Source organism: Thunnus albacares, chromosome 22 (assembly GCF_914725855.1).
Source record: "Thunnus albacares chromosome 22, fThuAlb1.1, whole genome shotgun sequence".
NCBI lineage: Eukaryota > Metazoa > Chordata > Actinopteri > Scombriformes > Scombridae > Thunnus > Thunnus albacares.
This window is the reverse complement of record NC_058127.1, coordinates 21,147,875-21,160,159: the sequence shown is the minus strand read 5'-3', so window position 1 is coordinate 21,160,159 and position 12,285 is coordinate 21,147,875. Positions and strand designations below refer to the sequence as shown.

General features: G+C 38.5%; 2 protein-coding genes across 3 annotated transcripts; both read right to left on the bottom strand.

Moving 5' to 3' along the window:
- Positions 1-925: 925 nt before the first annotated feature.
- LOC122973260 (immunoglobulin kappa light chain-like) lies at positions 926-3,924 on the bottom strand. Of its 2 annotated transcripts, XM_044340662.1 has the most exons (6): positions 2,690-3,924; positions 2,319-2,567; positions 1,857-2,225; positions 1,610-1,723; positions 1,488-1,531; positions 926-1,349 (listed from the first exon to the last, which is right to left on the bottom strand). In XM_044340662.1, exons 1-6 carry the CDS (start codon positions 2,742-2,744, stop codon positions 1,230-1,232), a joined length of 951 nt encoding a protein of 316 aa, XP_044196597.1. In that variant the 5' UTR covers positions 2,745-3,924; the 3' UTR covers positions 926-1,229. The 2 variants fall into 2 exon arrangements, with proteins under 2 accessions (XP_044196597.1, XP_044196596.1); XM_044340661.1 differs by having other exon boundaries at positions 1,857-2,567.
- A 3,531-nt stretch (positions 3,925-7,455) lies between these two features.
- Positions 7,456-9,655, bottom strand: LOC122973267 (immunoglobulin kappa light chain-like). Its single transcript, XM_044340670.1, has 5 exons — positions 9,316-9,655; positions 8,486-9,193; positions 8,236-8,352; positions 8,114-8,157; positions 7,456-8,010 (listed from the first exon to the last, which is right to left on the bottom strand). The coding sequence occupies exons 1-5, from the start codon at positions 9,368-9,370 to the stop codon at positions 7,897-7,899; spliced, it is 1,038 nt and encodes a 345-aa protein (XP_044196605.1). The 5' UTR covers positions 9,371-9,655; the 3' UTR covers positions 7,456-7,896.
- Positions 9,656-12,285: the final 2,630 nt, after the last annotated feature.

Below are 12,285 nucleotides of genomic sequence, written 5' to 3'. Positions count from 1 at the left end.
CAGCTGCAGTCCTCCATCAGTATGTAACTGGATGTGTTCAGTCACATTGCTGCTGTGCACTCAGATGCAGCTCAGTATACAGTCGATGCAGTAATGTGTGGTGGGTCGAAGTTACACTCATAAAGCACCAGTATATACCCCGATATATGTTGTGTTGTGTGAGTCTTCATATCCATGAATCTCTATATTGTTGCTGGCGAGTGCAAAGTTAGCATGACTCATTGAGTCACAATGACCACATTTATGGAAAATTCATCAGGGAAATATACCATAAATTTTCTTTTCACTGGTCAGTCAGTCTCATATTTGTATTCAAATCTGCACACAACTGGCATAAAGTCTGTATACAAGCTTGTTTTGTAAAAACAATCAAACACTAAGTATTTCTCTGTATTTTCAGTAGTAAATGTTGAAACAGTGGCTGCATGTTGGATGTGCAGTAGAACACAGTACACAGTGGGAAGACACAATGATAACCTGGTTGTGTAATAGCAACTGAGTTAGTAACAGATCTACTAGATCCAGTTTTCAAATGAAGTCACTGAGTGAAAGTGGGATCATCCTCCAGCCTGTTACATTGTTACATTTCCAGACTTCATATACTGTACCTGACTTGAACATATGTGGATTCAAGTACTGAAGGTCAGTATAAAAACCTTCCTGTGCCATTTTACTTTTGTGCCAGAACACAAGAGTCACCCACTAACTAGAGTGAGTGATGTCAGTTACATGATTTCTCTGATTCACATGATGCCACCAGCCACGCTTGTATGATGAAGCTGCAGTTAATGCTACCAGGGACTGAACTCAAACCCACACATATTATGTCAAGGTCAAAGTGATCCATAATCAACTTATATTATTTATTTGATCACTAATTATATAAAATGTATGTATAAAAACAAAGGCCATGAGTCATCAATTCATCTGTGCTTATACAATACATTTACTAGTTTTGGAATTTATTCAAATGTATTAAAAACTGTCTCAGTATTTCAAATACAGATTTTCATCTTACAATAAGAAATCCTGCTTAAAACCACAAAGACAAAAGCAACACCTTAGAGACGTTTGCTAAATGTGCACATTAACTAACCTCATCTAAGATTAAAGAAGCTATAAAAAATATTTATCTCAAGATCAACTTCTAAATCTACATGATAATATGAAAATGAAATAAAATAAAAATAAAAAATATTACTTTAAAACTGGAAATGTAACATGTAATTCTACTGCTTTACACTGGAGTACACACATTCATCCTTGGTGTTGTTCCTCGCTCTTCTTGGTCTGTTGGGCAGGTTCACACTTAAAGCAGCATAATGCAGGTTGTCTGCTTCTTTGTAACTCTGGTAACAAAATATGTACAAGTTGATAACAATATGGCTCCTGACAAACATCAACACAATGTCCAAAAAACTCTCCAACAATAATGGTTGTGTTAAAAATGTGTTTAAATATTAATTCGACAGTTAAATAAGTTTTACCTCGCCATTTGTTGTGGAGGAAGCTGAAAATGTTGCTTGAGACTCTGGTTGTGAAAACAGAAAAAGTAATTTTATTCAAAGTCATGTTCAGTGAATACAAGCTGTCAGATATAAACAGTTACCTGTAGATTGGAAGCTGTTTCTCTTAATCTTGTACACTGAGAAAGCCAGTAAAACACTGAGGATGGTGGTGAACGCCAAAGCTCCACTCAAGAAATACACCAAGACAGCAGAGTCTACCTCATTTGCAGAGAGACATAAAGAGATATTACACAGCTCTCAGATTTATCTCTATTTTGATGTTAAGTTTGATTATGGAGTAATCATGTATTGATCAGATGAAACAATGTCTGCTAGAGAGTTACTTACAGCCAACGTCCAGCTTGGTCCCATTTCCAAACACTATCCGTCCACATGAGGCGACAGCACAGTAGTAGGTCCCAGCATGAGAAAGATCCAGACTCTTCATTGTCAAGTTGTAGACACAGGTGTGTGTTTGTGTGTTGTTGTTCCTCTCACACTGATCATTCCTGCCTCCATGAGTGTAAATGATTCCTGGATGAGATTCTTGAGAGTTTTTGAACCAGTAAACACTGTGTTCTCCATCATTACAGGTCCCAGTGTGTACTGTACAGTTCAGAGTCACAGAGTCTCCTGGCTGGATGCTCTCAGATGCCGACTGATGGACCAAAGCTTGGATGTTCAAACCTGAACCCTTTACACTGACAACAGTTCCTTCTGCAAATTCAAATTTGTATGATATACTACTTGCACAGTAGTAAGTAGCTGAGTCTGAAAGACGTAACTCTGAAATCGTCAAGTGATTTTTACCGTTTTCAGTATCCAGTGTGAAGCGAGGATTGTTCTTGAATTCATCATAAAAAGTACCATTTATCTCATTCACATAGAAGGTGGAGATGAGCCTTGGTTTCTGTCCCAGAGTTTGCTTGTACCAGTACAGATATGATGAAACATCAACTTCATAGAAACATTGTAAAGACAGCTTTTCCCCAACATTAACTGATAGAAAACCACTCTCTTGGTTCACAGATGAGGACAATTTCAGATTGGTCACCTGTGCTGTAGTATGATGAGAGAGAGATTTTGGTGATAGAAATCAGCACATTGAAAAATTAAACATTTGCATGAGGAGTGAGCTCACACTGAAAGATAAAAACTGGGCACACAAAAACACTACTCACCCATTTTCCCCAAGAACAGACATGTCAGATAGAAAACAAAGTTTGGAGATGTCATCGTGTTCAAATGTCTGTGCTGAATGACAGTATGTCGACAGTTACTCCACTCTTTACAGACAGGACTACGTTTGATTGGCTAACTTGAAGTGACACTGTGTGCCCTAATAAGGAAACTTGATCACATGTTTGCTTTTAGAGACGGTTCACATGGTGAGAGGTACATGAAGAACACAAAGGCTCTCCACCCTGGCGTCATATTTAATATTAAGGAAACATAAACTAACTGTGCAGTATAAACACTAGTGAGGACATACTGTGGAGACCAGTTGTGGTTGAGATTTGGCAACGGAGTGACCGTCATGTTCAGCAAATAACATGCAGGCATGATAATATTTACCCCCATGAATACCCCTGAAATAGACCAGAAATACAGCATGGCAAAGATCATTTGTCAGATGTACACAATCTTATGTTTTCATTTCTACCTAAGCTGGAGGAGACAAATCCCTTTTTTCTCAGCTGTAGTCCAAAAATAACTTTTTGATGCTTTGAGCACTACAAATAAGAACTCTGTTGCACTGGGAGTGGAGGCAGAAAATAAATAAAGCCCAAACTGTCTGCATAGCTAGATACCACTAGTGGTAGTATCAGTGGAAAAATATGGTTTTGTAAATCTTTTTTTTTTTTTTTTTTAATCTTTTTTATAGAGCTTAGAGTTAGATCAAAGCAGCAACATCCAAGGCTGAAAACTGAAGCCAACGCAGAAGTGTCAAAAACTGCAGTTCCTTGAATGGCCACTTGAGGCTGGCTCCAAAAGCGAGTCAATCTCAATCGACTCTCATGTTAAAATGTTCAACTTTACAGCAGAAATAAACATGTTTACAGCCTGGTACAAAACACGGTTTTGCCTATAACCAATTTCCTTGTTCATGACAACTGCACAGGGGGTAAATCTTTGTATAGCTTACCCGTTTAAATTTTTACTAAGGCTTAAAGTTAGGCATAATGAAGGGTGGGGCTGCATTGAGTGACAGGTGGGTGCCGTCCAGTGGCGGCTGGTGACTCAAAAAATTGGGGAGGACAGGAGGAAAACCAACATGGAATCAAACAACAAACCACATCAAACTATATTATTGTCCCACCTCATGAAATCGGAGGGGTAGGGGCAATTTTATATGTCAATAAAACAATTTACCTGAGTGGTGAAATGGCTGCTTCTTTAAAGACATTTAGCATATACATATTGTCTCTAAACAAAGAGGTGCTCATTTTAGCCATGGAGTGGATCAAATGTGTCATTTTACCAACAAACATATCACATGATTTACACGTGTTTCCTTTATATTTTCTTAGTATACAGAAATATATAAAGTAGCACAAAGCTTCTAATGTGATACAGGAACAGATCAGTGCTGAATACTAGAAAGACTGAACACTAAAAATATTCACAGATCTAAAAGTGTAGGTTCACATCAGAAAGTATTAATGCATGTATCAAATACATGACTTACACACTCTGATCTATGTGCATGACATACAAAATATAGTCTACAAAGCTGACATGTCAACATTAGGGGTCTTAACATGAACACAAAACTCATGGTTCGGATCATATCACGGATTTGAGTCACATATCAGATCATTATTAGGATCAGCGAAAAAAAACGTTGGAGACAAATAAAACTTTGTTTTCTATTTATTCTGTAACACACATACAGCCAGAAACAGCAAGGAACTTTTGCCCATGGTCTTAAATGAAAACAACATTTAAGATGTCCAATGTTTAAATAAAATACAATAAAATAAAACATATTAAATATTCAATGCTCAGATATTGCAATATGAGGCATGAAACCTTCCTATTTTAAACAGTGAATGAAACAGCCTCTGTCCACATCAACAAAACTTCATGATAACAAACATTCACCGCTAACGTCAGTTAGCAGCTCGATGCTAATTAGCTGCTCAGTTGCAGCACATTAAACAGCAGGTAAACATAACTCAAATGTCACATCATACCCGTTAGATGCTGGTTTGATCTGTCTGTCCATGACTTGTACTTACAGCAGTTTGTTTACTTACCGAACCGTTGGGGGCGATCCGTACAGATCACGGATCAACTACAATCCGTTACATCACTAGTTAACACTTGTTATTCTAGTTACTTTAAGCTTATTACTCAATATACGGCTCAGCTTAAAAACAAACTAAAGAAACTGCCAGAAGCAAGCAGCCAGACCTCCTGCACTCATTCACTAATCACACATCATCAACAGGTGACTGAACAACCAATTAAAAACGAATGAATGAGTGAGTCCAGACAGCTCACTGTAACTTCAACAAGCAAACTAACGTTACCCACAACACATTATATGATCTCTGCTGCATTCTTGTGAAGGAGATAAATTCACACAACAGCCACACAGAGACATTTAACCAACAGAGATGAAATTGACCAAAGAGACGGAGAGAGAAGCTGTATCTGACTCACGTTATCAGACGTCTTCTTCCTTCTTTCATGGAGATGAAGTATTCATGTCATAACGTCCATTTGTGACTGTTGGTCATCTTGTTTGTTAGTTATCAGAACTTTGTGGCTGTTGCTTAACCAGTCTGATATCATTAGCAACAATGACAAACAAGCTAAATCTCATGGTTGTTTCTCCTGTTGCTTCTCTCTCCAGCCTCCCCAGCAGCGTCCTGCTGCTACTGCGCTGCCCAGTCCAGATATTTTCTCCCATTAGATTAACAACAGTCCTTAAAAGTCCTTCCATGGATGTATAAAGAGTCCTTCAGGCTGCTAAAACAAGCCAGCTGTTGCATTGGCTAAAGCAAGCAGCTATCTACTGCTGCTACTCTGCCTTACAGTGGAGAGAATTGAAGATGAAATCTGGAGGCTATCATTGGACCAACTCAATATCAATATTGCATTCTGGTTGTTGATTGGTAAGGGAGGACAGCCTCCCTTGGGGCGTCATTTTACGTGTCATGGCTAATCACAGATTAGCATGAAAAAAAATGAAATACATTAAGTCCAATGTAAGAGATCCCACCTTGCGGAGGACAGCAGGCACACATCCTCCTCTGTCCCCCACTCCACCTCCAACAATTGCCCCCCCCCCCCAACCACTTCACACACACTGCCCTTTCTCCTCCCGCCCTGCAGGTGTCACTATTGAAGCATTTTAAACAGAATTTCAGTAATGGATTTTTTCCAAAGAAAAGATAAAAAATACTTTATAAATAATACTGAGATTTGTAATGGTTTATTTCAACCAAATATTCTTCTTTATATTTTGATCTCTCCCTTGCCTTTCAAAAAATAGAGGAGGATCAATCTCCTCTGCCTCTACGGACCAGCCTCCACTGGTGCCGTCACAGGCAAGTTGCTCCCATAGCGACAACGTTGGTGAGGTAACGTAACCATCGCGTAGCCCCAGATTCACAGAGTATAGGTGTAGCCATAATTGTCGCTATTTCAGTGTGTTTTCAGTTAATGAAAGTTAATTGTAACATTTTGGTCACCTACAAAAGTCTTGTTCGGCGTTTGGTTGTACTAAAAGACCCTCTAAGGAGTTTTTTTCCAGTAAGTACATTGTGTTTTAATGGTTTAAGCCTGTTGTTCACGAGCGAAAAATACCATTAGCATTTGCATTATCACAGTTAATCATAGACTGTAAATGCAATGTGCTAACCAAGCTAGCAGCTAGCATTAGGATCAGCTCCATCCTCTCATCAATATCGTCATTTCTGACTCCAAAAATCCAAGATGGTGACAGTCAAAATGCAAACTTGAGGCTTCAAAATGGGAGTCCACAAACCAATGGGTGATGTCACAGTGGCTATGTCCATTATTTTTTACAGTCTATGGTATTCTGACTAGTGCTCTTAAAGAGGTAACATTACTGCACACTAAAACGTGTTTTTTGTGCCATAAACTAAATTATATGACTGTACTGTAATGAAACACATCAACGCTGGTGTTCATATTGACATTGACACCAAATTTATACAAAATCGGCATTTCATGGCTTGCAAATGGCTCAACCTGTCATCTGCTGTTTAAAATCAGCCCTGAAAAGGCGTGGCCAATGCTGACATACAGTGTCATGAAATTAATATAAATGGTAGAATGATAACGCCCACCTCACCCAGCCCCCCGCTTATTTTCAAATATATGCTGATCGAGACAGTTGTAGCTTCAGGAGCTAATGGCAGCTACAGCGCTGCTGTCTGTTCCTGTGGTTATCAGCTAGTAAAATCTTGTTTCAAAACGTTAAATTGCAGCCAGAACTGCCTGTCCTGTCTATGAGCTGAACCTGTCTGCTACAGAGCAGAGCTGCGGTCGAGCAGGTTCAGTAATGGCTCAGGTTACACTGTGGTTTAATGTTTTAAAACAAGATTTTACCAGCTGATATCTGCAGGAACGGACAAGTGGAGAGTTAAAGAGCTGCAGGCCGAGATGAGAGGAGGATTTCTTTTGTTTTTGTGACTGCCAGCTCTGACCTCTGACTCGTTTTAACGACGTTGCACTGTTTCTCTTCCTCTCATTATTATTATTATATGTCACTGAGCAACTCCCACCCTCCTGCCTCACACAGCCACACCCGCTCCACGCCCCCCACCCCTCCTCCCCTTACACTCTTGCCAGTCAATTTTCCCCAAACCGTAACACTATAAATTAACAGAGCTTCAGGTCATTAGAAGAAACCTTCCTGTGCCACTTTATTTTGTTGTTCCAGAACAAGTGACTTGTCTCATGGTCAATGTCTTCCAAATTTAGATTATGTTTATTTGATTAATAATATAAAATGTACAAAAACACATACATGTTAAACCAATACAAACAAACCAATGCGGATAAAACACAACATAATCTTTATCCTAAAAACCCACAAGTATCTTCTACAGTATAGATCAAATGATTTACTGGTTAAGACACAAAAATCTTTATATTCATACAGTATGTACTAAAAATAACATGAGATACACAGTGTATTTGCAAGAAACAAAGCTGTGCAGATATTCTGCTTAAGACTACTAAGACAAAAAGTAGAGTATCCTAAAAATACTAAAGCAGAGCAAGAGAATTAAGAAACTATAAAACATATTTCTTTCAAACTTTCAACTAAATCCATGTTACACCTTCAAAGAGATTCTACAATATAATGTCTTATGCACAAAGTACAAATGAAACATGTCCAGTTATACTACTTTACGCTGTAGTACACACATTCACTCCAGGTTTGGTTCTGTCTTCTTCGTCTGTTGGTCAGGTTCACACTTAAAGCAGCATAATACAGGTTGTCTGCGTCTTTGTAACCCTGGTAACAAAGTATATATCAGTATGATATTATTCTAAAACAATGTCCAAAAATTATTTATTGTTGCGCTGAAAAAAGGATATTAGCAAAGGATATTATTCACCTTTGCATTGACTGTGGAGGAAGCTGAAATTCTTTCTTGAGACTCTGGTTGTGAAAACAGAAAAAGTCATTTTATTCAAAGTCATGTTCAGTGAATACAAGCTGTCAGATATAAACAGTTACCTGCAGATTGGAAGCTGTTGATCATGTTCATCATACACACTGAGAAAGCCAGTAAAATACTGATGATGGTGGTGAACGCCAAAGCTCCACTCAAGAAATACACCAAGACAGCAGAGTCTACCTCATTTGCAGAGAGACATAAAGAGATATTACACAGCTCTCAGATTTATCTCTATTTTGATGTTAAGTTTGATTATGGAGTAATCATGTATTGATCAGATGAAACAATGTCTGCTAGAGAGTTACTTACAGCCAACGTCCAGCTTGGTCCCATTTCCAAACACTATCCGTCCACATGAGGCGACAGCACAGTAGTAGGTCCCAGCATGAGAAAGATCCAGACTCTTCATTGTCAAGTTGTAGACACAGGTGTGTGTTTGTGTGTTGTTCCTCTCACACTGATCATTCCTGCCTCCATGAGTGTAAATGATTCCTGGATGAGATTCTTGAGAGTTTTTGAACCAGTAAACACTGTGTTCTCCATCATTACAGGTCCCAGTGTGTACTGTACAGTTCAGAGTCACAGAGTCTCCTGGCTGGATGCTCTCAGATGCCGACTGATGGACCAAAGCTTGGATGTTCAAACCTGAACCCTTTACACTGACAACAGTTCCTTCTGCAAATTCAAATTTGTATGATATACTACTTGCACAGTAGTAAGTAGCTGAGTCTGAAAGACGTAACTCTGAAATCGTCAAGTGATTTTTACCGTTTTCAGTATCCAGTGTGAAGCGAGGATTGTTCTTGAATTCATCATAAAAAGTACCATTTATCTCATTCACATAGAAGGTGGAGATGAGCCTTGGTTTCTGTCCCAGAGTTTGCTTGTACCAGTACAGATATGATGAAACATCAACTTCATAGAAACATTGTAAAGACAGCTTTTCCCCAACATTAACTGATAGAAAACCACTCTCTTGGTTCACAGATGAGGACAATTTCAGATTGGTCACCTGTGCTGTAGTATGATGAGAGAGAGATTTTGGTGATAGAAATCAGCACATTGAAAAATTAAACATTTGCATGAGGAGTGAGCTCACACTGAAAGATAAAAACTGGGCACACAAAAACACTACTCACCCATTTTCCCCAAGAACAGACATGTCAGATAGAAAACAAAGTTTGGAGATGTCATCGTGTTCAAATGTCTGTGCTGAATGACAGTATGTCGACAGTTACTCCACTCTTTACAGACAGGACTACGTTTGATTGGCTAACTTGAAGTGACACTGTGTGCCCTAATAAGGAAACTTGATCACATGTTTGCTTTTAGAGACGGTTCACATGGTGAGAGGTACATGAAGAACACAAAGGCTCTCCACCCTGGCGTCATATTTAATATTAAGGAAACATAAACTAACTGTGCAGTATAAACACTAGTGAGGACATACTGTGGAGACCAGTTGTGGTTGAGATTTGGCAACGGAGTGACCGTCATGTTCAGCAAATAACATGCAGGCATGATAATATTTACCCCTATGAATACCCCTGAAATAGACCAGAAATACAGCATGGCAAAGATCATTTGTCAGATGTACACAATCTTATGTTTTCATTTCTACCTAAGCTGGAGGAGACAAACCCCTTTTTTCTCAGCTGTAGTACAAAAATAACTTTTTGATGCTTTGAGCACTACAAATAAGAACTCTGTTGCACTGGGAGTGGAGGCAGAAAATAAATAAAGCCCAAACTGTCTGCATAGCTAGATACCACTAGTGGTAGTATCAGTGGAAAAATATGGTTCTTTCTTTAAAATCTTTTTTGTAGAGCTTAGAGTTAGATCCAAGCAGCAACCTTTGGGGCTGAAAACTGAGGCCAACACACATGTGTAAAAAACTGCAGTTCCTTGAATGGCCACTTGGGGCTGGCCCCAAAAGCGAGTCAATCCCTATAGACCCCCATGTTAAAATACACAACTTCACAGCAGAAATAAACATGTTTACAGCCTGCTACAAAACACGGTTTTGGTCTGTATAGCTAATTTCCCCATTCATGGCAACTGTACGGGGGTAAATTTTTATATAACTTTAAGTTATGTATAATTGAGGCCGTGACTGCATTAAATGACAGGTGGGTGGGAGTGCAACCATGTCTACATCCTGCAACCCTAACACTAAAACCACAGTAGCTGCTGCAGAGGAATGTTTACAGTGAGGAAAACCTCTATCACTGTTCATATGGACACCTGACTGTTGTTTTAAGGCAGAATTGAAAAAGTGTGAACCTATCTTTTAAGCTACAGCAGGACATTCAGATTAGACAAAGCATCCTCAGCCTCACTCTTTTCTTTTCCAACTGTCTGAGTTTGGCTTTCAAACAGTTCTATCAGCCAATAATAAGAGACAACACCACAGTGTGCACTGAGCTCCCAGTATGAACACTGGTCTGAGGTCAGTACATCAGAGAACCGTGCTGACACAGAACTGATAGAGAGTGGTCTGTTGTGTTATGGCTGAGACGTTTCATACTACAGTACACTGTACATCATGCTCTAAAACTACTACTGTTCCTACTATATCTTGGTTAGTAGGGTCTTGGTAACCACACAGTAAGCATCATATTACCACATCGGTAATGTGATAACCTTTCACAGTGTAACATGATTGAAATTATTAGCTCATTAATGACACAAAAAACATAAACACGGTACTGCATTTAGGACAAAAAAGTGTAACAGTTTATTTTCATTATGTTCCTGCACTTGTACAAAATCAGTGAACATGGCATTTTAAATATACTGGTTTCACTTGAAAAATCATTTATCATCTGCTAAACAATCTGAATTATAAATGCATACTGTAGTTGCTTTGGAAGAAAACAAAGTAAGACTGTGGAGACATCCTGCTTGAAACCATACAGACATAAAAACAAAGAGAGCAGAGAGTCCTCAATATACATATGACTGACTCTTAGCAAAGCATACAGAGATCTCATCTTCTGACTGCAGACCACAAGGGAAGCTATAAAAAGATTGTTAAATCACTGGGTTTGTAGCAACATGTACAAAAAACATGTAAAGACTAACAGATATTTCCTAGATTTGATATTCTATGTTATGTGCAATCAGTTTAATAGAATATTATGTGGCCTGTTTACATTGTCCATGGTGAAGGATTTGCGTGGTAAAATAAAGTGGTGCCTCATGGTTTCAGATACAAAGTGATAGTAGAAATATGGTCTTAAACCTCTGACAACCTCTTCACACTAATTTCAAGTATTTCAGGTCATTGTGGACAAAACTGTAGGGCTGTAGACAACCAAAGAAAATCTTGGTGGACTGAACCTACTCTTCAACCAGTCAATTGGTCTATGGCAGTGGTTGGGCCAGCACCCCCCTATCCATTATCCAGGTCCCTTACTGTCCCCCATCAAATAAAATGTAGGCTAATTGTCTCCCCTGAATATTAATGTTGATTATTATTTTGTGTAATATCATAAAAAATGTTATTATATGCCAAATAACAGATTGATTTAACTGGGCAGTTGGAATATCATTATCATTAGTTTCCCATGCAGGGAGCAAAAAAGCCATATGAATAGAAATTATATTTATGAGTGTTAAACAAATGCAACAGTTAGAAATTTGACACTCAAACAAGAAGAATTCTTATTAATTGTTCCAACAGAAAACAAGAGCAGCCTACCAAAGAAAAAGTCTGAGGCTACTGGAAAAAAGCAGAAGGAAATGTATCCATAGCTAAAGAGTTCAACAGAATGCTGGCGGCATTTTTTCTTGTTCTGCGCCATTTTGCTGATATGATATGATTATTGTTGATTTATGATGCTATTCAGTTGATTAAATAATTGGACCTGTAGTGGTCAAATAAAATAACCAGCTCAAGAGCCCACTGGGGTTCCAGTTGGGGGGGGTTGGGGGTCATCCCCCAAGAAAATTTGATGTTATTTGACTAAAAACTGTGCATTTTCACACAATTTTGAACTATCATCATTACAATATTTATTTAAAAAACACACTGTGTGCCATAAAAAATAATAGCCACAAAACATTGGTAAAACAGGCTTAGAGTGAATGTATTTGAACTGTGATTT

Excerpts from the sequence above, each read along its gene's own strand:
- LOC122973260 (XM_044340661.1), bottom strand. The coding sequence starts at position 2,744 with ATGACATCTCCAAACTTTGTTTTCTATCTGACATGTCTGTTCTTGGGG. Across the intron at positions 2,568-2,689 it reads TCTGTTCTTGGGGAAAATGG|CACAGGTGACCAATCTGAAA; the intron begins GTGAGTAGTGTT and ends ATCATACTACAG. Across the intron at positions 1,532-1,609 it reads AAACAGCTTCCAATCTACAG|AGTCTCAAGCAACATTTTCA; the intron begins GTAACTGTTTAT and ends TTTCACAACCAG.
- LOC122973267 (XM_044340670.1), bottom strand. The coding sequence starts at position 9,370 with ATGACATCTCCAAACTTTGTTTTCTATCTGACATGTCTGTTCTTGGGG. Across the intron at positions 8,353-8,485 it reads GACCAAGCTGGACGTTGGCT|ACTCTGCTGTCTTGGTGTAT; the intron begins GTAAGTAACTCT and ends CAAATGAGGTAG. Across the intron at positions 8,011-8,113 it reads CCTCCACAGTCAATGCAAAG|GGTTACAAAGACGCAGACAA; the intron begins GTGAATAATATC and ends CTTTGTTACCAG.